At 47.9% G+C, this 25,073-nt stretch overlaps 1 protein-coding gene across 1 annotated transcript in view; it reads right to left on the minus strand.

Annotated features, from left to right (window-relative positions):
- Positions 1 to 223: 223 nt before the first annotated feature.
- Positions 224 to 25,073, minus strand: part of CEP164 (centrosomal protein 164) — an 86,719-nt gene continuing 61,869 nt past the window's right edge. Inside the window, exons 20-29 of the mRNA XM_069741940.1 lie at positions 24,540 to 24,703; positions 24,321 to 24,453; positions 22,492 to 22,562; positions 19,816 to 20,011; positions 16,462 to 16,569; positions 14,431 to 14,539; positions 12,866 to 13,189; positions 6,268 to 6,334; positions 4,856 to 4,978; positions 224 to 3,950 (exon numbers count right to left, since the gene is read on the minus strand). Of these exons, the coding sequence (XP_069598041.1) occupies positions 3,854 to 3,950; positions 4,856 to 4,978; positions 6,268 to 6,334; positions 12,866 to 13,189; positions 14,431 to 14,539; positions 16,462 to 16,569; positions 19,816 to 20,011; positions 22,492 to 22,562; positions 24,321 to 24,453; positions 24,540 to 24,703 (1,392 nt within the window). The 3' untranslated portion in view covers positions 224 to 3,853. The remainder of the gene's footprint in view (positions 3,951 to 4,855; positions 4,979 to 6,267; positions 6,335 to 12,865; positions 13,190 to 14,430; positions 14,540 to 16,461; positions 16,570 to 19,815; positions 20,012 to 22,491; positions 22,563 to 24,320; positions 24,454 to 24,539; positions 24,704 to 25,073) is intronic.

The following is a 25,073-nucleotide window of genomic DNA, read 5'->3' on the forward strand; positions in this document are numbered from 1 at the left end:
TAATTGTTGGTTCTATAACACATGATGAAATTGTGGTAAAATAATCTGGACGTCCGTCCCAGGCACAACTGTGAACATGGGTCACGCAGATCCTTTAAGTTTCGATGATGAAGGTTTGCTCTCCGCAGATTGTGATACTTAGGCAGAGAAAATTCTCCATCCTACCGAGCCAATATTCACAGTCACTGTTACAAAGAGATTCACACCAGCAGAGACTGCAGAGTACGGTATATGGATTTAATCTGAATGATGCAATACACACGGAGCATACAAACACCGGGTGTAAAAATGTCACAATGTCATTACCGGAGTCAATAAATATCAGCAAACGGATATAAAAAAATACATAACCAAACAGCAGGCGCGAGTGCGTCCGGTAGAATTGCATAGTAGCGAGGAGTGCAGATTTGTCATCATGAAAAAAGAAAAATTGTAAAAAAATATATTTCATTTACCGATATAGGAATTGTATGATCTATTGTAGATACAGTTGCAGCCGGCAGGGCATGCTGGGAGTTGTAGTTGAGTAAGTGCCTCAAGTTGCAGACCACTGCCTTACACAATTTATATACAAATTATGTGACCCGCCTCGGCCGGTGATTGTCTGAGCAGGCATTTCTGGGGGTCGACAGAAGGGACTGGGAAGCACAAACCAGCGGGGACTGGGTGAGCACTGGAATGGGACATGCTGGGGTCAGAGGGGTCAATACAGGAATATGTCATTTTTAATTATTATTCAAATCTGATCTGCATCATTTAAAGTATGAATTTGATTGGCTAGTAATCCATTCAGAGTGTATCCTTACAATTGTCTGATTAAAGGGAATCCTGTCAGTAGGTATATATATATATTTCGTGAGCAGCATTATGCAGGGGCAACGACCCTGATTCCAGCGATGTATCACTTGCTGGCCTGCATGCTGTCATTATGAAACAATCACTGTTTTTTCTCATGTAGATCTATCAGAGCTCTAAATGCTGATCATCTATAACTCCGCCCACATCACCGATTGGCAGAAAGCTAGCTAATCAGTGGTGGAGGCGGGGTTGCACAGAGCAGGATGACTGGGAAGCACGAGACAACTAGTCCTGTAGTGATAATCTCCTGCTGATAAGACATTGACATTATAGAACCACCACCACACAGCCCAATAAGTGACACATCGCTGGAATCAGGCTCTCAGCCCCTACATCATGCTGCTCTCAGATTGCATAGCACAAACGTGCTCACAGATTCTTTTCATGAACCCTGTTTACTAGACCCGAGATCCCCAGGAAGAAACACTCAAGCTTATCCTCACCTCTGTACAGTTCTGCTCGCACTCCCCGGATTAGCAGATCACTTCTGTCTTCTCTTTTTAGTGATCACTGGAGGGTCTAAAGATCCCGGCCTCAGTGATCTAAACAACTAATCAGTGGCAACAACATATCATCACAGCTTCAAAAAAGTTTAGTCCAAACTTTAGTCGCCTAATCTGCCGGCAAATTTAACATCATGAACATTGGTAACTTTTTGTTTATTTTCGACCATCAGATTCCAACAGTTGGAGAACCGAGATGTACAATAAGGCAAAGTGTAAAATCATCAGGCACAATGTATCCTCTGTAGGCGACACTGATGGACAAAATGTATCCTCTGCAGGCGACACTGATGGACAAAATGTATCCTCTGCAGGCGACACTGATGGACAAAATGTATCCTCTGTAGGTGACACTGATGGACAAAATTTATCCTCTGCAGGCGACACTGATGGACAAAATGTATCCTCTGCAGGCGACACTGATGGACAAAATGTATCCTCTGCAGGCGACACTGATGGACAAAATGTATCCTCTGCAGGCGACACTGATGGGCAGCCTGTGTTCCGCACTGCTCGTAGTCTGCCTCTGTACAAAGTGCAGTAGCGAATATCGATCCAGTATAAAAATAAATATATACATAATGTACAGCAATGATTCTACCCGTTGTACCTGACAAACCCTGCAGGAGAAATATCTAAAGCTTAGGAACATACTTGTCGATAGAACCACAGTGCTACAGATTCTTTTTGTGTACAAGATTCCTTTAGCGGATGTGTGGTGCACATAATCATTGTGATCTGTAACTCCTGCCCTTAAAGGGGCTATTCCAAAACAAACAAATTTTCCCCTACACACCGGATAGGAGATAACTGGCTGCTCGGTGGGGGACCAATGATCCCCAGATAGGGGCTCTGCAGCATCTTAGGAGCGGAGGTGTAAGCGCTTGATCTCATGTCAGAAAGCAGCGCTCGGTATTCTTCTTTCTCCGGACACCCCATTGAATGGTGTGGAGGTCGAGCACTAGCACCTCTACTCTTTTTAAGACAGGACTCTGCAAATCCTGATTCCCGGAGTTACAGAGCCACATTTTTGAGGATTATTGATGTCCCAACAATCAGCAAGCTAACCCTTATACTATGGGCAGGGGTTAACTTTTTTTGTGAGTGACTCTTCAAAGTGAATTTCTACCCATTTTTTGCTTTGCTTATCTAGATTGGTTGACATGAATATCTTAAAGGGATTGTCCAAGACTTAGTGTATATCTGGATGACCTATCCTCAGATCGGTAAGGGTACCCTGTCCGATCAGCTATTCGCATTGGCTCCATGCGCCGTGTAGTGGACATTCTTGGTACTGCAGCTCAGTTCCCATTCATTTCAATAGGAGCAGAGCTGAGGAACCCAAGAATGGCCGTGCTGTTCTGGCACTTCACACTGGCTGCAAACAACCGATCGGATGGGTAGTTGGGTGTCCGACCTCTACTGATCGGAGAATGACAACCTATCCTGCTCTCTCCAGTGCTCTGCACGTGCTCAGTAGAAAATCATTTTGGCTTTGCTTACAGACTTCTATAGGCTTCACTAACTTCAATGGAACTTTTAGAAATGAATGTGTGCAGCCACACAAAGGAAACTAAGCATAGCAACGATCGCATGGGCGCTCACTTATCTAATCCAAGAATTGCAGAGCCATATTGGGGGATAGGATTTCATGGACAAACAACATTCATTGAAAAATAGTGTTAGAATTTTGCTATAAAATGGTATCTAAAGGGATAAAATTTCTCCTTGAGCAAAGTGACAAGCCAGGCCTGGAGCATGCAAGGCCTATAAGTCTCCTCATTCTGACATGCCAGGCTTGGCTCCTCACTCTCCACAAGGAGAAATGTCACCAATTAGATCCAAATCTTAAGCCAAATCAGATCTCATACTTTGCACTAAAGAGGGGCAATCACACCGAAACACAGTGTCTGCAAATTGAGATTCTGGTTTGGCTTTTTATCCTGAGAGTTCATGTTCTCTTCCTCTCTGAAGAGGCAATTTGCGCTATAAAATGGTAAAACCCATTTACTAAATCGACAAAGGCTGGAGATTCGTACTCCGAGTTTAAAGAACTCTCTGGAAGTTAAAGTGGGTGTCCCCCATAGTAATGCAATAAGGGGTAATTGCTAGTTATGCAATTTCCTAACAAGAAACCCTAAAACTAATGTCTGCAACGAGCAGAAGGGGAGCTAATAGAAACTGTTACTAATGTTATTGGTATATATGTAAGTAGCCGATATATAGGGGAGCCATCATGCGACAGACATTTTTCTAGACTCCTTGTCTCAAGTTTTCCATATTGCAATTGCCGGCATCGCAGATGTACGTGGGAAGGACTTTAGGCTCGTTAGTGAGTTACATTCGTGACATAGTAAGGTGGACCTCCCCTTTAATATTGGTGACCTACAGTATTATGAAAAAGTTCCCAATTCTTTCATAATTCTGCATGTGTAATGTAAATTTGTGTCCCATCCATTTCTTGATCTGAAGATACGGTGTGGGCTCCACCGCTAGTAATGATAAACTTTAATCTTGTCATTTTCATCCAGTCCCAGCTGCAAAACTCCTTTTCCTGTTGGAGATCGGTTCATACGAGAAGGAAGTAGACTGAGCGTTTAGTTAAGGAAAACCGAGCAAATGGGCGACAATCTCAAATAAAAATGGACTAAGGCGCAGATTGTTACTTGTTAGTATATACAGTATAATAGTAATATAAAAGGACTGAAGAATATCTGCATTACTGTGCATCCAAAACCTATTCTATCACTAACAGATTCCGTTGTGTTCCACGGTCCAGGATATATAAACGTTTTGTCCTACACATAGACCATCAAAGTGTGATCTGTGCCAGGTCCTGCGTCCGCATCCGGCAAACCTGGACAAAGTGCCAGTCCTGCTGTCCCCTTAATCAGACAATCGTTGAGATTCCCAGCAGTTAAATCTTAAAAATGTGATATTTATCCTAAGGAAAAGGTCCTTATGGGTATGTATCCACGGTCAGAAAACGCAACGAGTTGGACGCTGCGTACCTCCACAGTGCCCAACTTGCAGCGTCCAGATGTTACAGCGTAGTGGATGAGATTTCAAGAAGTCCCATGTGCACTATGCGTGCACCGACGCCTGTGGATCACCTGCGGAGACGGACATGCGGCGCGCCTTTCCAGACTGCAGCATGTCAATTTATCTTGTGGAGACGCGAGCCTCTGCAAGATAAAAGCCACCTATACAATGTATTGGACGCGGTGATTCCGCATGGTTCAATGAACACATGCGGAATCACCTGCGTTCAATAGCCGGCAGCACTTTGGATGGAGCGGATATGTACGGCGTCCAAAGTGCTGCCAATTACTGACCATGGGCACTAGGCCTAAAGGGTTTTTTTTTTATTTTACTTACGAGCATTTTGATCTGTAGGTAGAAATTTAAGCCTGCATTAATAAAGCTTGAGAGCCCCTTTAAGCAGCACATCCCCTAACCCAGAGACATCAGATAGGCACGATGTACAAGGATACACCTTGGGGTCATTCTTATAAGTCTCCAGCCATTTCTTGTTGGTCTCGATCATGGCCTGCATGGTCTGCTTATCCGCGTGCTGGGCTCGTAATGTCACGCTTTGCATGTTTTTGAGCTGTTCCCTACAGTAGAAAATCACAAGATAACTATTGATTATACCGTATATACTCGAGTATAAGCCGAGAATTTCAGCCCTTTTTTTAGGCTGAAATTGCTCCTCTCGGCTTATACTCGAGTCATTCCCAGGGTGGGCAGGGGAGGGGGAGCGGAGCTGTCTAATAATACTCACCTGCTCCTGGCGCGGTCCCTGGTTTTCCGGGCGCTGACAGCTTCTTCCTGTAGTGAGCGGTCACATGGTACCGCTCATTAGAGTAATGAATATGGATCCGACTCCACTCCCATACGGGTGGAGCCACATATTCATTACTGTAATGAGCGGTACCATGTGACCGCTCAACGCTGGAAAAAGCTGCAGGCGCCCGGAGAACCAGGCACGTGCAGGGGCCATGCCAGGAGCAGGCGAGTATGACGGGGGCAGTGCGCGATATTCACCTGTCCCCGTTCCACTGTCGGGCGCCGCTCCGTCTTCCACATCCTCTGCAGTGACCCTCAGGTCAGAGGGCGCGATGACGCGATTAGTGTGCGCGTCACCCTCTGCCTGAACTTCAGTGCAGAGGACGCGGAAGACACAGCGGCGCTCGGCGGTGGAACGCGGAAAGGTGAATATAGCAAGTGCCGGGGGCCTGAGCGACGAGAGGGGAGTATGTGATTTTTTTTTATCACAGCAACAGCATATGGTGCATAATAGTCTATGGAGCATCTTATGTGGCTATAATCAGCATTTGTGCAGCATTATATGGGGTATATTTTAATATGGAACATCTTATGGAGCCCATCAAACTGTATGGAGCATTATATGGGGCTCCTGATTTAATATGGATATTCAAAAACACTTAACCTACTGATGTCTCAATTAATTTTACTTTTATTGGTATCTATTTTTATTTTTGACATTTACCGGTAGCTGCTGCATTTTCCACCCTAGGCTTATACTCGAGTCATTAAGTTTTCTCAGTTTTTTTGTGGCAAAATTAGGGGTCTCGGCTTATGTTGTCTGGACCACCAGCGATCATCTTTAATCTATATGGAAACTGGATGTAAGTGATCAATTTCCCTGCAGTGCCCCCGCAGGACAAAAAAAGTATTGCATAAAGTTCTGTATATGTAATACAGGACTGGTCCTCCAGAGCGAGAGACACTATTTGCTTTTCACGCAGACCCGCTGAGAGGTTTTGGTTTATATGCTGATCTAGTCCACCAGCCCCTGGCCCCCAAGGGTCCGCGTGTGTGTAAGGTACGGCATTGACGACTCTACTTGTCTGACATTAACAAATCTGTGATCGTGACTCACTCAGCAGAAATGTAGCCTAATTTATTCTCTGTGCGTAGCGGGTGCTCACTCAGTGAAGGCGTCCCCCCTGAAAAACAGAAAACACGCGTCACATTTGGTCATCGATGTGTTAAATGAAAACTGAATCTGTCAGGAGCAGCCGGGCCACCTATTGTGTGTATGACCCTCTCTTCATTTGGCGGGGCAGAGAAGGATCGGGCATGTTGTATTTGACTGCCTGACCATTTTGTTCCCAGGGGAGAGAAGAGTCTGGCAGCAGACTACACCCCTCTTCCCATTCAGAACACATGCACGCTCAGCTGAACAGGGTGTAATACAAATGAGGACGATACGGAGAGATCGAGATCGGCTGAGAAGCTGACGCCGCTATAGGGCAGGTGCCGGCTGTGTTTTACAGCCAGCAGTGGTTGGAGCATGCTCAATTGTTGCTTTTTAACCACTTAAATGCTGCTGTTAAAAAACAGGATTTTTGGTTGCTTACCGTAAAATCTGTTTCTCGGAGCCTTCATTGGGGGACACAGGAACCATGGGTGTATGCTGCTGCCACTAGGAGGCTGACACTATGCAAATAAAAAAGTTAGCTCCTCCTCTGCAGTGTACACCCTACCGACAGGAAGTAGGATATTCAGTTAGTGAGAAAGCAGTAGGAGAAGCAACGTGTAAAGGAGAAATAATAATAGAACAATAATAATAAACTTTATATATAGTGCCAACAAATTCCATGGCGCTCCACAGATTAACAGTTTCAAACACTCAAAGAGTGTTCAAAGAACTCAAACGTAAACAGTAAACAAAGCTGTTCAACTTGGGAGGGAGCTGTGTCCCCCAATGAAGGCTCCGAGAAACAGATATTACGGTAAGCAACCAAAAATCCTGTTTTCTCTATCGCCTTTCATTGGGGGACACAGGAACCATGGGACGTCCCAAAGCAGTCCCTGGGGTGGGAAAAACAGACTTTCATCAGGTCCGAGGACTCACCACTGCCGCCTGCAGGATCCTTCTGCCCAGGCTGGCGTCCGCCGAAGCATAGGTATGGACCTTGTAAAGTTCAGCGAAACGTGTGGATGGAAGACCAGGTTGCCGCTTTGCGAAGCCGTCGGTGAAAGCCCTGTGACGTACCGCACAGGAAGCGCCGACTGCCCGGGTAGAGTGAGCCTTTCTCTCTGGAGGGGCACTCTGTTCTTGACCCGGTAAGCTTCCAAAATTGCCGTTCTGATCCAGCAAGCAATAGTCGCCTTGGAATCCTGATCCAGCAAGCAATAGTCGCCTTGGAATCCGGCAAGCGTTCACACGCACCATCAGGGATGGCGAAAAGAGAATCCAGCTTTCGGAAAGCAGCCGTGCTAGCAAGGGAGATCCTCACTGCCCTGACGAGGTCCAGCCTGTTCAACGATTGCTCCAGAGGCTGAATCGGAACTGGACAAAAGGAAGGTAGAACGGTGTCCTCGTTGAGGTGGAAAGGTGAAAACCACCTTGTGAAGGAAGGAAGGCGGAGGCCTGGGACCACCTTGTCCTGGTGGAAAATCAAGAAAGGAGATCGGCAAGAAATGGCCGCCAATTTGAAAATGTGGCGGATCGAAGTGATGGACCTGAGAAAAGCCACCTTCCCAGATAGAACTGACATGGAAAACTCCCTGAGAGGCTCAGAGGGGGGAACCCCCAAGAACGACCAGCACAACCTTTAGATCCCATGAATCCACAGAGGCCCTGTACGGAGAGACAGAATGGGCTACTCCTTGAAGGAAGGTCTTAACCTGCGGCTGAGAAGATAACATCTTCTCAAAGGGAAGAAGAGCGCAGGAACCTGGTCCTTTAGGGAACTAAGAGTGAAGCCCGAATCCAGTCCTGCCTGAAGGAAAACCAAAAGGAAGGCAGGGAAAAAGACATAGGTGAAAAGCGGTTGGACTTGCACCAACGAAAGTAAGCCTTCCAGGTACGATAGTAGATCCTGGAAGACGAAGGCTTCCTAGCCTGGATTATAGTGTGACTCATCCGGGCCGAAAGGCTGGACACTCTTAGAACTGTGGTGTCCACAACCACGCCGTTAAACTGAGCGACTGATAATTCGGGTGGCAGATCGGACCGTGGGACAGCAGATCGGGTCTGTCTGGAAGGCACCAGGGGCGTCCGCGAGAAGATTGACGATGTCCGCAAACCAAGACCTCCTGGGCCAATCCGGGACGATCAGAATGCCCGGCACCCCTTCTTTTTCGACAGCTTGGAAAGCAAGGGAAGGGGTGGGAACCGATAGGGGAGCACGAACTGCGACCAAGGAATGGCCAAAGAGTAAACATCACTGCGAGATAATCGCGGGACCTTGGGACGACCCGAGGGACATTCCTGTTCAATCGGGACGCCGTGAGGTCCACCTCTGGAGTCCCCCATCGAAGAGCAATCAGGTAGGAGACCTCCTGAAGTAAGGACCATTCCCCTGCCGCGAGGCCCTCGCAGCCGAGGAAGTCGGCGGCCTAATAGTCCACGCCGGGGACATGCGCTGCGGATCTCACCAGGACCGTAGCCTTTGTCCAGAGGAGGATCCTGGGATCTCGGCAGAGGCCAGAGAACTCAGAGTCCACCCCTGGAGGTTGACATATGCCACTGCTGTGTCATTGTCTGTCTGGATTCGAATTGGCAGGCTGCTGAGAATCCTTATCCAGTGAAAGACGGAAAGATGATCCGGAACTCGAGGACATTGATCGGTAGAGAGGACTCCTGCGCCGACCAACAACCCTGAAAAGAACAGGTGACAAAGCCCCACGCCTCCGCCGAGCAGGCTGACGTCCGTCGTCACCACCTGCCAGGGAACTGGAAGAAAGGATATGCTGTGAAGGATCTGCTCTGGGATAAGAGAAGTGACCTCGGCCACCAGTCGAGGAACCGTTTGACCCGGGAGAAAGCCGGATCGGACGATGCAGGGAGAAGACAGACGTGTCCCCCTGTGATAGAATAGCCTGCTGAAGAAGTCTTGAATGAAACGGGCGAAGGGAAAATTGCTTCCGATGTTGCAACCAACCTCCTTAGGACCTTCATGGCCCATCGGAAAGGAGGGGAGCCGAGAACCCTGGAGCAAGCGAACTTCCCGACAAAGGAGGGAAATCGTGTCTTCGGGAAGAAAGACTCTGGTCAGACAAGTGACGAAGAACATGCCCAGAGATACGAGGCGCCGAACAAGACGGAACTTCTTCCTATTGACGAGCCACCCGCAACGGCTAGAGCGTCGGGGAAGATTGATAGACTTTCGGGAGCCTGAAACCGAAATTCCTGAGCCTCCATGGAAGCGATTACTGAATGAGGGAATATCATCCTGAAGTGTTTCAAGACGAGACTTCCTGTTAAGCAATTTGAGATCCGGACTGGGACGAACCGTGTAGTCCTCTTTCAGTACAAAGAGATTTGAACCGTTCCTGTTCTGGGACGGGAACGATTACCCCGGATTTAAGGAGGGAAACAATGGCTGTAAAGAAACCCGGGACTAGAGCGGGGTCTCTTGGAGGTTGGGATTCAAAGAAAACGATCCCAGGGCCGTGAAATGAATCTATTTTGTATCCAGAGGATACAAGTTCCCTGGCCCATGCGTCCTCTACTGAGGAGACCCAGACGTCCCTGAGGAACAGGAGACGGCTGCCCAGCCTGGGAAATGGGCTGGAGTCTAGTCGTGGGTCATGCCTAGGTGGAACTTCCAGTCCTGGACCTGGAGAATCCACCTTAGAAGTAGAGGGAACGCCAGGAAGGAGTGAGTCGAAGAATACCTTCTTCTCTTAACGTGCCTGAGGCCTCTGCTGTTGCGAAAAAGGAATCTGATGCTGCAAAGCGACGAGAAAAGCCGAAAGGACCGAAGTTGCCGCCTAGGAAGAGAACTGGTGCCGCCAGTGGCTTCCTTAGTAATTTGGTCCAGCTTGGAACCGAAAAGACGTGATCCTTGAAAAAGGCAGGCCCGTAAGGGACTTCTTTGATGACTCGAGCCAAACAGAGTGACGGCTGGCAACAACATTACTGTACTGAAGACGCGACGTCCAGGGAACAAATTATTCCCCGGCCTGAGTAATCTGGGTGGAAACTTCCGCCATCCAGTCTGGTGGAGCTCCGGCCTGAATGCCCCAACGGAGTTGTTTAGCCCCTTCGGATACAGACTTCGAAACCCAAGTGGAAGCGAAAGCCGGGCATAGAGATGATGCGGCAGCTTCGAAAGTCGAATTCACGAAGGATTCCATGATCCTATCGATGGAATCTGTCAGAGTCTCCCCACCGGACAGCGTGAAGACTGTGTTGGTGGCAAGTCTAGCAGCAGCGGATCCACAGAGGGAGAGGTCATTCTCTAACGCCTCTCATTCCGGTTGGCGATGAGGTCCGGAGGAAAGAGATATGAGACTCCAAGACGCTTGTCTCTGTGAGAACGTCTGGTCGAATTCGCTCTTTCTCTGGCCAGAAGCTCCTCAATTCAGGATGAGGAGCGAATCCCTTGGGAGGTAATTTAGACCGTCTAAACGAAACCGCCTGATCTGCGGGTTCCGTCGAGGAATCTTTGATGCCACAGGTCAGATTGGACGCTCCAATGAGGCCTTGAACCATATCCCTCATGTTATGATTTGGTTAGACTCCGGCCCCAAATTATCCTCCGAAGGCGCATCAGAGAAAAACCTCGCCTTACTCTAGGGAGGGGAGGATCAGGGGGAAGTCGACCACAGAGAAGGACCGTGGGGCGAGATGGACCGAGGAGAGAACTCAGACCAGCGTTCCTGTCTGGATCTTTCACGGCCTGTATTGGAAGACTCGGACGGAGCTTCTTGCGACCCGCTGGCTACTGCGGAAGTCTGCAGGGGCAACCGATCGAGCACGGACACAAGGGTCTGAGACACCCGTGTGAGATCCGCTATTGATAGAGACAGAGGGGAGGCCCAGCCTGGGGTGGGGACTTCGCTCTGAGGCGGAGCAGCAGGGGGGGTCTTGGGTGGTGAACATAATGTGGGTTGCTGCAGGCCTGTCTGAGGGAAGCTTGCGGTTACAAGACGCACCCTGAAAGTGTTTCACTAAGGCACAGGCACAGGAAAAAGTAGGAGGTCGGGAGTGACCTTCCTTAAAATTAGACCGAACGGGCCCCTGAGGTAAATGTCAGAAGACTAGGGGACCGGGGATTGAGACAAACTGCGGTGCAAAGGTACTCACGGCAGACACTGCGGGATCCAGATGGAAGGTTGCACGGCCTTGAAGATGCTCCTCAGGAACGATAGCCCCTAGGAGAACAGGCAGACACATCTGGGGCACTCTTGTCCGAAACTTGCTGCAGGTCTGAAGAACAGCAGTGGGGAGATGCGAGGATGCCAGGAATTTGCACTCTTAGGATGTGCAAAGAAAAACGTTCCTGGCACTGAAATAAGCATCTGTGGCTGCCTGGGAGTGGTGGGCGGGGCTTAACCGCCAGGCCAGGAGCATTAAGATGGCGGCGGTGGGCGGAGCTTGCCGATAATAATCGGGCGGGAGAAAAGCCCGCCCGAGGGAAAGGAAGTGGGAGGAGACGCAGCGCCGGAAGTAGGCCCCGGAAGAAGCCGGGGCCTAAATTTAAGGCCGGCGGCCGCCGGGAATGGCCGCGGCGGCGGGTGAAGCGGCGCGGTTTCCTGCAAGGCCGCCGTGCCGTGGTAAAAGGGCACAGTGCGGCCGTAGGAGGAAGCGGCGGCGGTGCCTGCAAAGCCGCCGCACCAGAAGAAAGCGGTGCGGCCGCAGGAGAAAGCGGCGCGGCTGCCAGCGAGGCGGCCACGCCGTGTCAGAAAAGAATAGTGCGGCCGCAAGGAAATCGGCGCGGCTACCATAAGGCCGCCGCGCCAGGACAGAAACAGTGCAGCCGCAGGGGGAAAAAAGGCAGAGGCTGCCGCACGGCCGCCGCATCGGGACAGAGCACAGTGCGGGGGGAAAAAGGCAGCGTGGCCGCCTGTAAGGCCAAGAACAGCGCGGCTGCCACGCTAATGAGGCGACGACCCCCGCCCCATGAGAAAATGTCAACCAGGTCAATACAGCCTGGAAAAAATCCCAAGGGACCCCCAAATGACTACCCTGGAACTGATGAAGGACCCAGAGGTACTTTGGAATACTCACCTAAAAAATCCCACGCCGTCCTTACTAACCTCATTCTGTGGGAAAATATCAGACGTCCAGGGAGCTGATGGACGTCCTCGTCTCCTCCAACCGACAGGCTCTGGTGGGCGAGTGGGTGGGGGACGGAGCCAGGACCGGACTTCTAAGCACGCTTGTGTGCTAGGATCTTGGTCCTGGTGGGTGATCTATGAGGATACGGGGTGGCAGTACACGCCGTACTCATAGTCCGTATTGTGGGACTACAGGTGTGACTGTTCACCCTGTATCCCTCCAGAAAATCTGAAAAGAAACGACGCACATTGAGGTAGATAAGGGTCTAATGAAAGACCCGTGTCCACCTCCTACTGACACTAAGCTAAACTGAATATCCTACTTCCTGTCGGTGGGGTGTACACTGCAGAGGAGGAGCTAACTTTTTTATTTGCATAGTGTCAGCCTCCTAGTGGCAGCAGCATACACCCATGGTTCCTGTGTCCCCCAATGAAAGGCGATAGAGAAATATATTTTTTACCTGGGAAATACTTTCTCCATTTCTCTGCCATAATGGCGTCCACCGTCTGGGCGGCAGAGGCAGACGCAGCGCTGGAGTGGACACTTGTTCTCCAGGCCCACGGGGACAGAGGATGGCTGCCAATGTCCGGACTGATTCTGGACAATGATGCGTAGGCTGGAACAGGGATCCCCGTCATGGCAGGAGGCGGCTGGAGTATGGCGTGAGGGTCGGAGGAGAGAGATGATAACACACTGTTCAGCTCGGCGGTGAGGTGACGCAGGGACTGTGTGAGGTGCTGGACCTTCAGGGGGAGGCTGCCCTGTGATCCCGAAACATCAGCGGCTGAAATATGAAGGAAGGAGAATGTAGGAAGAAGGATCATTGCCTGATGCATGACATGCTCTGCTTTACCATATAAGTGCAGCGTATAATCCATGGAGTAAGCCCCCAAATCCACAGACACTGGCGGGATCAGCCAACCATCCACGTCAGGGATGGGCAAGTAATTTTACCGAGGGGCCACATGAGAGACCGTGACTGTTGTGGAGGCCGAACCAAAAGGCTGAAGTTATTTCTGCTCAATATTAGTTATATCTATTTAGACCAATATTACTTAACATTGAGCAGAATTAAGTACGCTGACATCCTCCTACATACTGTATGAGACCCCACACTGCCCCTTATATGCCGTATTAACCGCCGCAGCCCTTATACGCCGTATGAGCCCCAACACAGCCCCTTATACACAGCACAGGCCCCCAAACTGCCTCTCCATATACAGCACGAGTCCCACACTGCCTCTCCATACACAGTACAGCACGAGCCCCCTATAGGCTCCACATGTAAAGCACGAGCCGCCTATAGGCTCCACATGTACAGCCCAAGCCCCCCTATAGGCTCCACATGTACAGCCCAAGCCCCCCTATAGGCTCCACATGTAAAGCATGACCCCCTATAGGCTCCACATGTACCGCACGAGACACTCATAGCCTGCACATGTACCGCACCAGAACCCCATAGCCTCCTCATATCCAGCTCGAGACCCCCATAGGCTCCCCATGTCCAGCCAAACATCACATACCCATGAAGGAAAGACCACCACATACTCATCTTGCCCCCGTTCCCCCGGCGCTCTGCTCCTGTCATCACGTCAGCTGTTTCACACACTGATTAGTTGAAGAGGAGGCCGGCGGCGCCTCCTCCACCAATGCACGTACAGCGGTGACAGCGGACGGGAGGCGGGAGAGCACGGTGCGGCCCGTGGGTCACTGTTTTCAGCCACTTGGCTGTCTCTGTCCGCCTGCCGGACTGGAAAAGCTGGAGGGCCGGATGTGGCCTGCGGATCGCACTTTGCCCAGGTCTGATCTAATCTGTATGTATGGGGGCATAGTGTACAGGGGCCCCCAACCCTCCTCCATCAGACGTCAAATGGAAAAAGAATCAGGCATGCTGAATAAAACAAAATAAAAAAAAAGAAGCCAGAGAGGATTCTGAAGCGGTGAAACCCCACTCTGCCCCCTGTGTATGGGCGAGTCAGGAGAGCGCTGTCATTTCCACAACAGTGACTGTACTGTAAGTCTCACCTCTATGTGCGTCCATACTGGTCCCACTACTGGTGTCATCCGAGTCACTGACATCAAAGGTCACACATTTTTTGTTCCTTCTGCTCTTCAGAGTATCATCTTCCGACACCTTAAAAAGATGGAAAGTTTAAGGTTCAGAAATATGCTATGTTATCTACTGTACATAGGTGTTATCAGTCATTGTACAGGAGGAGGAGGTGAGCTGTGACATCACCTATTGTGAATGGTGGATCCTGTGTTATCTACTGTATATAGAGGTGTTATCAGTCATACAGGAGGAGGAGGTGCGCTGTGACATCACCTATTGTGAATGGTGGATCCTGTGTTATCTCCTGTATATAGAGGTGTTATCAGTCATACAGGAGGAGGAGGTGCGCTGTGACATCACCTATTGTGAATGGTGGATCCTGTGTTAACACCTCTATATACAGTAGATAACACAGGATCCACCATTCACAATAGGTGATGTCACAGCGCACCTCCTCCTCCTGTATGACTGATAACACCTCTATATACAGTAGATATCAGTCATTGTACAGGAGGAGGAGGTGAGCTGTGACATCACCTATTGTGAATGGTGGATCCTGTGTTATCTACTGTACATAGGTGTTATCAGTCATTGTACAGGAGGAGGAGGTGAGCTGTGACATCATCTATTGTGAATGGTGGATCCTGTGTTATCTACTGTACATAGGTGTTATCAGTCATTGTACAGGAGGAGGAGGTGAGCTGTGACATCATTATTGTGAATGGTGGATCCTGTGTTATCTACTGTACATAGGTGTTATCAGTCATTGTACAGGAGGAGGAGGTGAGCTGTGACATCACCTATTGTGAATGGTGGATCCTGTGTTATCTCCTGTATATAGAGGTGTTATCAGTCATACAGGAGGAGGAGGTGCGCTGTGACATCACCTATTGTGAATGGTGGATCCTGTGTTAACACCTCTATATACAGTAGATAACACAGGATCCACCATTCACAATAGGTGATGTCACAGCGCACCTCCTCCTCCTGTATGACTGATAACACCTCTATATACAGTAGATATCAGTCATTGTACAGGAGGAGGAGGTGAGCTGTGACATCACCTATTGTGAATGGTGGATCCTGTGTTATCTACTGTACATAGGTGTTATCAGTCATTGTACAGGAGGAGGAGGTGAGCTGTGACATCATCTATTGTGAATGGTGGATCCTGTGTTATCTACTGTACATAGGTGTTATCAGTCATTGTACAGGAGGAGGAGGTGAGCTGTGACATCATTATTGTGAATGGTGGATCCTGTGTTATCTACTGTACATAGGTGTTATCAGTCATTGTACAGGAGGAGGAGGTGAGCTGTGACATCATCTATTGTGAATGGTGGATCTCGTGTTATCTACTGTTTATAGAGGTGTTATCAGTCATTGTACAGGAGGAAGAGGAGGTGAGCTGTGAAATCATCTATTGTGAATGGTGGATCCCATGTTATCTCCTGTATATAGAGGTGTTATCAGTCATTGTACAGGAGGAGGAGGTGAGCTGTGACATCTCCTATTGTGAATGATGGATCCTGTGTTATCTACTGCACGAGTGCCACGGTGACCTTTAACTATCCCCCCCCCTCCCCGAAAAAAAAATCCTGATGATTTCATAAGTTCTGTTATTGTGTATTAACAAGTGACTGCATTATTATCATCATCCTCTACTGAAATCCATTTTTGCTGTGAAAGCCTACACCTCCCTGCAGAGTTGCGTGCCAAGCCCACCATCTGCTGCGTTACTGCCGCCCCCCTAGAGAGCGCTTGTGCCAGCCCCCACTACGGGCCACAGATGTGCCTGTGTACGGTGTGGATAACAGAAAAATGTTGTTGTGTATCACCGTGAATAACGCCTGACCCTCAGAGATGATAATATAGTGATAGTCTGCTGCAATGTGGCATAAAGCGATCATTGGATATGGTCCTTAACTCTTGGGCGGGCTTATGTCAGGGTTGTGTACTAGCCGCTTGCATAGGGAGCAGGATTCCTTTCTGTAGGCGTCTACCTCCTCGAGGAGCGAGTCCTCCAGCTCCTGCAGACGCTGCTCCTTCTCCTGCAGCAATACGTGTCCCTTCTCCATTGTGCTGCGGATGTCTTTAAGGTTGCGGGATTCCTGCAGGAACACGGGCAGAAAAGTGTTATTCGCTTCCCAAACCTACGGAGACGTGCATAACGAACGCTGTGCTCCCCCCAATGATGACGGAGCTGCACCAATAACAATGGCGGTCTGCATACGATGAGCGATGGCACATCGCGATGGATGCCCCATACAAGACAGTCCACAAGCCGCCCTTGAAAATGAAGCTGATGTGCAGTTATACCTGAATAATGGCTCTAATATGTATACAGTAATTATCATGCCGCTGGGCGCTGGTGCATAGTAAGCGTACCCCATGCTGATCCGGTGGCTTACCTTCTCCTCTCCCGCTCCGGTAGATGGCCTCCTGCCTGTGTGACAGATGCCGGATTTTTCTCCTGGTGCCGGTAAACTGCCTGCACTCTTGTGGGAAGAGGGAGAGGAGACCGGGCCCTCGCAGCTGTCCATAAAATAACAGCGTGGTTTCTAAGCTAGATTTTATTGACGCATAAAATTAAAAAAATATATTAAAATTGTGGGGAGTAATACGCATAAAAACTGGCAAGTTTACGACAAACTTATTAGAACAACATGTATGTAGAAGGGGTTAATCAAAAAATACTGTTGTGTTCTCAGTAAAGGATTTAATATGTAGCAGCTATATATCCAATATATAAACATAGTAAGTAGATAGTTATAAGATAAATAAACTGCATGTATCAATTAGGGAACATACCATAAAAAAAAAAGAGAAGGACGGCATATAAGTCAAGACCCCAGGACTCTGACGTACGTTTCGTCCTTGGCTTTCTCAAGGAGCCCAGGGGTCTTGACTCAAAATGCCGTTCTTCTCTTTTTATGGTCTGCACCCTAATTGATAGTTATAAAATAGATTAACTACCAGTACATATATCAATGAGGATACATACCATAAAAAGGACAAGAACAGCATATAAGTCAGGACCCCAGGACTCCTTGAGAAAACCAAGGGCGAAGCGTAAGTGGACTCTTGACTTTTATTCTGTTTGTCTCTTTCTATGGTACGTACCCCAATTGATACGTGTAGTTTATCTATTTTATAACTATCAATTAGGGTACATATCTAAAAAGAGAAAACAAGCATATAAGTCAAGAACCCTGGACTAAGATGTACGTTTCGCTCCTGGCTTTCTCAAGGAGTCCTTGCATCTTGACTTCTAATGCTGTTCATCTTTTTTTATGGTATGCTCAATAATTGACATGTGTGCAGTTTATCTATCTTATAACTACGAATTAGGGAACAAACCATTAAAAAAAAAAAAAGAAGAACATATAAGTCAAGACCCCTTGAGAAAGCCAAGGGCGAAACGTACGTCAGAGTCCTGGGGTCTTGACTTCTTTGCTGCTCTGCTCCCTAATTGATATATGTGCAATTTATATATCTTACAACCATCTCCTCATTACTATATTTATATATTGGATATAAAGCTGTTACATTTCACTTTACATATTAAATACCTTACTTAGAACACAACAGTATTTTTTGATTACCCCATTCCACATATATGTTGTTCTAATACGTTTTTTGTGAACTTTCCACTGGCTAGGTTTCTTACTCCCCACAATTTTAATATATATTTTTTTAAATTTTATGCATCAATAAAATCTATATATTTACTATATACCGTATGTATGTCTCCATTCTCTTTTTGTTGCAGCCTATGATGATCTCTGTGTGAATTTCTACTCCGATTGAGTGATTTGTATTATTTTTGTGTGTTGCATTTCTATGGTTTCTAAGCTGTTGAGCCATATCCTCCATTATTTAACCCTGACAACTGGAGTTTGAAGACAGTGAAGAAGGGTTGTCTGGCGCCGGTCACGTTCGCATCCAGAGGCGAGTGGCACTGATGATGACTCGGACCCATATGCATACACCTGTCCGGATGTGTGCACACTCCATAGATATGGTGCACATTTACAATACCTGCCTGTCTTGGCAATAGGTGCAGACGGAACATCATCAGCGCCGTTCACGTCACAATGTGGAAGTTGACATCCCCTTTAACCGTGGAGGTGAAATGAATAGTTAATAGGTACAAAAATATTCTAACGTGGCCAGTTCACTTTGCTATAGGGGAGAATTCCTTGCATAAAACCTGATCCAGTGGGGTGAACATTATATGGAGGGTGGAATAAAATGCCTTGTATGTGCTGTATTATTTTTATTGGAGGTGTTGTCCTTTTTCGGTGGAAAATTAAAAACCTGTCTTGGGCTACTTTCACACATCAGTTTTTCGCTGTCAGGCAGGATCCGGCTAATTGTTGAAAAAAACGGATCTGTTGCAAATATTGGAAAACCTGATGCAACGGATCAGTTTTTTTTTTATTATTTAAATTAACCCGGGGATGGACAGAGAGATCACAATATGAAAGTCACTGCAAGGGTCAGCTCCACCCTATGCGCATCAGTTTTCCCTGCTCCTAAAAACGGGTTATTGACTTTTTAAAAATGTGTTCCCGTTTTATGGCACTCGTGTAAAGTAACAGGATCAGATAGCACTCGCCCTCTCCGATCCAGGGCTGCCCTCCCCGATCCAGGGCTGCCCTCCGCTGCTGCTCCTGTCTCTGTATTTTAGCTGTAGCGGTGAAGTCATGTCAAAAGCACAAGGCACTGCTGCAGCCAATCACTGAGCTCCGCAGCGTGTGCAGTCTACATATTCAGTGCTGTTAAGGTCAATGATTGGCTGCAGCAGTGATGTCAGCTGTCAATGTTACCACTGCAGCCAAATCACAAAACAGAAGTGGGGAGTCGGCGCTGGACCAGGGGAGGGCGAGTACCATATGATTTTATGCCATCGTTTGAGACTTTCCGTCTGACGGTTTCTCCTTCTGGACTCTGGGGCAGGAAGGATCTTCACAGTTACATCACTTGGAGGCAGTCTCCGTGCATTCACATCACGAGAAACCAATGGGAACATCACGTGGAATAGCGGGAATGGGGTAAAATAGGTAGTCTACTTAAAAAATGGCTCATTTTGCAGTTTTTACATCACATGCCACATGAGCGGAAGTAGAGGCCAACCCCTTTAAACAGAAGAAGTGCTGCACATCACATGTCTCAAGGATGAGTGCAAGTTCACTGCCGATCACTCCAAGACGTCAGTAGGTCGGCCACCCACGCCAGATGCGTTTCGGCCACCCACGCCAGATGCGTTTCGGCCATCCTTTCTAGACGCATCTCACCCAGGCACATGTGGGTACGATGCCTGCACACTAAATAGATGTAATACAGCCATTTACCTCCTCCAGGTTCCTCCTGATGCCGTCCAGCTTTAGAGACTCCTGTAGATCCTGAGACTCGTGTACGTTGTGACGCCACTGCTGTTTGGCTGCTTTCAGCACAGTCTGTCGACGGCACATGGACCGGGTCTGAAGGCGTAAAAAATCCTTGGCCCTCTGAATTGAAGCTCCTTGTGATGATATGTAAGAACGCATGCTGGAAAGAAACCATGGAAGAGGGAGAATGATTAAGTCAAATAAAAACATTTTGCTAAACGGAATGCGTCATTTTTTTAACTATACTTTTATTAATCAGGTACAAATCTGTAGAAGATAAATAATGTGTTTTTTTTTTTTAGTTTTACCTTTAAAGGGAACCGGTCACCTGATTCATGAGGCCCAAACCGCAGCAGCATGAATCAGATACTGGCAAGTATATCATTTTTTAAAATGCTGAGAGAAAATACACTTTAAAGATCCAGCCGGGGACCATAACCTGGACACCTGTGTATGGTGTTAGCCTGAATTTACATTGCATGATTATCATTCCTATGAACGCTCTTTTCCTGCTAATCGTGGAAGGTAAACCGGGCTGACAGCTAGTTAGGTGAAATGGTCTTTTAATTAGATATTTCTCCGCTACCTGCTATTCTCATGGACAATGTCTGGAGGCCACAGCTCCATCAATCTATCTATGGATTGGAAATAGCTTACTAAGCCCATGTAATGGAAATGAGATTTCTCTGTTCATTCTTTCCTAGTCTGTACAGTAAAGCTGGTAAGGTCTATACAGAAAAGCCAGGAGTGTACCTGTTATCACTGCTCCAATTTAAAGGGGCATTTTGGAGCTTCGTTCTCAAGATCAATGTGATCAGCAGGGTATCACTAATTCTATGGATTGGAGATAACTTACTAAAGGTACCTTCACACTCAGCGACGCTGCAGCGATACCGACAACGATGTCGATCGCTGCAGCGTCGCTGTTTGGTCGCTGGAGAGCTGTCACACAGACAGCTCTCCAGCGACCAACGATCCCGAGGTCCCCAGGTAACCAGGGTAAACATCGGGTTACTAAGCGCAGGGCAGCGCTTAGTAACCCGATGTTTACCCTGGTTACCAGCGTAAAAGTAAAAAAAACAAACAGTACATACTTACCTACCGCTGTCTGTCCCCGGCGCTCTGCTTCTCTGCTCTGGCTGTGAGCGTCGGTCAGCCGGAAAGCAGAGCGGTAACGTCACCGCTCTGCTTTCCGGCCGCTGTGCTCACAGTCAGTGCAGGAGGAGTGCAGAGAAGCAGAGCGCCGGGGACAGACAGCGGTAGGTAAGTATGTACTGTTTGTTCTTTTTACTTTTACGCTGGTAACCAGGGTAAACATCGGGTTACTAAGCGCGGCCCTGCGCTTAGTAACCCGATGTTTACCCTGGTTACCCGGGGACCTCGGGATCGTTGGTCGCTGGAGAGCTGTCTGTGTGACAGCTCTCCAGCGACCAAACAGCGACGCTGCAGCGATCGACATTGTTGTCGGTATCGCTGCAGCGTCGCTAAATGTGACGGTACCTTAAGACTGTGTAATAGAAATGAGACTTCTCTGCTCATTCTTTCCAAGTCTATACAGAAAAGCCAGTGTATCTGTCTGTTGTCACTGCTCCAATGGTTCCAACAATGTAATACAAATAAGATGACACTTTCTCTTTAAGACTGATTCATAAGTAAGGGCAGATCTCTTACTGAGCTATGTCTGATAAAACTTTAAAGGGAGTATTCTCTATTGGTGTCCTTTGTGTTCTTAGACCGTGTACTACCATCTCTGGCCAGGCACAAGGTATAGTATAACAAAGTGACGCTGTTCAATCTCAGGGACTCCCCCCGTGTAACCGGAGTACCTCCGTTCAGCACCCCAAAAATGAAGAGAGGCTGTGCATGTGTGTGGCTCTCTCCATTATAGTCTGTGGGAGTTATGAAATGCCCGGAGGCTTCTGTAATTCCCTTTAAACCCTATGTAGTACCAGGATCGTTTTCAAACCTGAATTGTAAAAAAAAAAAAAAAATAATAATAATAATCCTATTTTATCCCAATACTGATATCGTATTTTCTAATACTAGACACCTTGTTTTAACATAAAGTGTTGTGTACTCACCCTCCTCTCCCCAATCAGTGAGCTCAGTGGCTCTGCCAGAGTTGATGGCTAGAGTCGCTCGTGGATTGGCTGCAGCGCTGTAGACATGATGACAGTGCTGCAGATAATCACTGACACTGGGAGACTCAGCACTGGACCCAGGGATAGAGAGCAAAGAAAAGTTTATGTTGAATCAAATCCCTTTAAGGCCCCCATACACATCGGGTAATATTCATCAGAACCCGCTGATTTTAGAGGGACACATAATCCTTTTGTTCTGTGGGCAGATGAGCCACAGATGATTTTGGCAGCGGCTTAAGACCCTCAATCATATTATTCTGACGTGTATGGAGGCTTCTCGACTCTTCCCAGACACATGATGCCAGGGAAGAGAAGGATCCGGCATGTCCAATGTCCGACGAGAGATAAGTAGGTACTAGAGGAGACGTTCAGCTGACAGCTATGTACTGTGTATGGGGGACTTTACTGTGGACAGTTATCTAATGTGCATGGCCATCTTCAGCCTATGACTTCTTATTATCGAGAACGCGAATAGCTCCATATGTGGAGCCCAACTCACTCATCAATGCTGGAGTCCAGTGCTGGGATGTGTACAGGAGTCACGGACGCGTTCGGACGCGCTGTCCGATACTGCGAGACAAAAGAAAGCAAAAAAGCAATGTCATTATTCCGGTCCTATGCAAGGCGGAGAAAGGAACAGGCCATAGGATCGGATGTAGCAACTGCAAACATGGCACCTGCGGCAAGCTACAGAGCACCTGCAGCAAGCTACAGAGCACCTGCGGCAAGCTACAGCGCACCTGCAAAAAGCTACAGCGCACCTGCAAAAAGCTACAGCGCACCTGCAAAAAGCTACAGAGCACCTGCAAAAAGCTACAGAGCACCTGAGCACCTGCGGCGAGCTACAGAGCACCTGCGGCGAGCTACAGAGCACCTGCGGCGAGCTACAGCGCACCTGCGAAAAGCTACAGCGCACCTGCAACGAGCTACAGCGCACCTACGGCAAGCTACAGCGCACTTGCACTATTTACATAGCACGCAGCTCATCCAAACCTAATGGCTACGATGTGTGTGTGTGCGTGTGTAGTGAACCATGTCTAGGTTTATTGTGTGACTAGTAATAATGTAAACTGTCCTGAAGGCTGCAAATCTCACCCAGGTGTTAATATGTATTTTCCTGAGACAGCAGACTTCTGTCTCCAATCTCACCAGAGGGTCGTGCTGGGAACCAAGAAAAAAGGGAACATTTGACACCTCCTAGCTCTTTGGAAGAGAGAGGTCAATTGCAGCCTGACACTGCCTATCTGTGGGAACTTTTACACAGGGAATCTCGGAGCAAATGGTGTGTTCATTGGGGGAGCGGCCGCGGTCCAATCAAAAACAAGCAGTTATGGTGTTGGCCTGAGGGGCTGGTCTGGAAGTCTGACCTCCAGAGTAAATCTATAAATTAGGCCTGTATACATAGAATCGTGTTCACATGTGAGGGCAGGCTGGGAAACTGATGTTTTCCACCAACTCCATGTTCACCCCTTCCCCTCAGGGAGAAGAAGCAGACTTTAAAGGGACACTGTCACCTGAATTTGGAGGGAACAATCTTCAGCCATGGAGGCGGGGTTTTGGGGTTTTTGATTCACCCTTTCCTTACCCGCTGGCTGCAATATTGGATTGAAGTTCATTCTCTGTCCTCCATAGTACACGCCTGCGCAAGGCAAAATTGCCTTGCGCAGGCATGTACTACGGAGGACAGAGAATGAACTTCAATCCAATATTGCAGCCAGCGGGTAAGGAAAGGGTGAATCAAAAACCCCAAAACTCCGCCTCCATGGCTGAAGATTGTTCCCTCCAAATTCAGGCGACAGTGTCCCTTTAAGTTAGCTATTTCTGTAAGTTTTCTCCTGTTTATTTTGTACTGTTTTGCATAGTTGTATGTCTTTTTATTATCATATTTTTATACCTTTTTCTAACTGTAAGCACTGATCCTTTTTGTATTAAAGCATAAAACTTTAATAAGTTGAACCTTGAATGTTCTAAAGAATCCATAGCCTTAACCTGTGTGAGCCTTATGAGTGGTAGTATTAGTAATAGTCTGGGACTCATCGCCCGTGTATTCGGTGAGTGGTGGCAGCGTGTATGAGCGGGTGTGTGGCCTGGGTAAGTGTGTAATTTATGCTCCCATTACAGCATAGGACAGAGGTTGAATGCTGGACTGAGAGTGGGGAGATAGATTAACCCTTGCAGGGATAACCCCAAGTCAAGTGCTGAGAGCGGACACGTGACGAATTAGTGACACCACGAAGAGAGATCCGTGACAATTCACAACCTAGAAATGTAATAAATCTCCGACAACTAAAAACTAGAACAAAATCGTATGCAATAATGAATAATGACCGGAGAGGACGTGGTACGGATGAGGCCCTCTGACTTCACTAGGTCCTCTACGCGGAGTTCGGTCTCCCCAGGATCTTCGCTTTCCTCTTTCTTCGGCTCCTTGCGTTTCTTGCGGACTTCTTCCTCCAGGTCACTGCAGAAAATATATTTGCTAGCTCCAGTGAAATAATAGTGATACTGGGCGATTATTTTATTTCTTACAGACAGAATAGAATTTACTTGGCCATTTTCTGAAGACGGCCGCACCGGCCCTGGAGGTTTTCTAATTGGGCCTCCAATTCGGCCTTCTGGTCTTGAACCTCTTCAAGTTCCCTGTGTTTCAGTTGGATTAATTCATTGAGTTGTCTCTGCTCCACAAGTGCAGTTTCCCGAGACTTGACGCTCTACGAGGGAAGGAGAACAATAATGAATTAACTGAGAATCCATCAGTGAGCTCATTCCGACGAGGAGTTTATAACTATTTATGTCCATTTCTGATCACCGAGTTGAACATCTAGTGATTGTACATTTATCCCGATTTGTCTGGCGCCCATACCGGTACTTCATGACAGATGGACTAGGGTCCTTCAAACTTTCCCAAGAGACACTCAAATGCTGGCATCCTGGGTCCCATGTTATTGTGGTGCGATGCCGTGACCTCACGTGAGGCCTCGTGACAAGGACCCACAAGACGTCACAATGTCACAGAAGCCCCGTCAATGCCAGAGGAAGTCCTCAGGACCCTGGTTCATCCATCATGGAGTGCTGACATGG

This window comes from Ranitomeya imitator, chromosome 10 (assembly GCF_032444005.1).
Source record: "Ranitomeya imitator isolate aRanImi1 chromosome 10, aRanImi1.pri, whole genome shotgun sequence".
NCBI classification, from domain to species: Eukaryota; Metazoa; Chordata; class Amphibia; order Anura; family Dendrobatidae; genus Ranitomeya; species Ranitomeya imitator.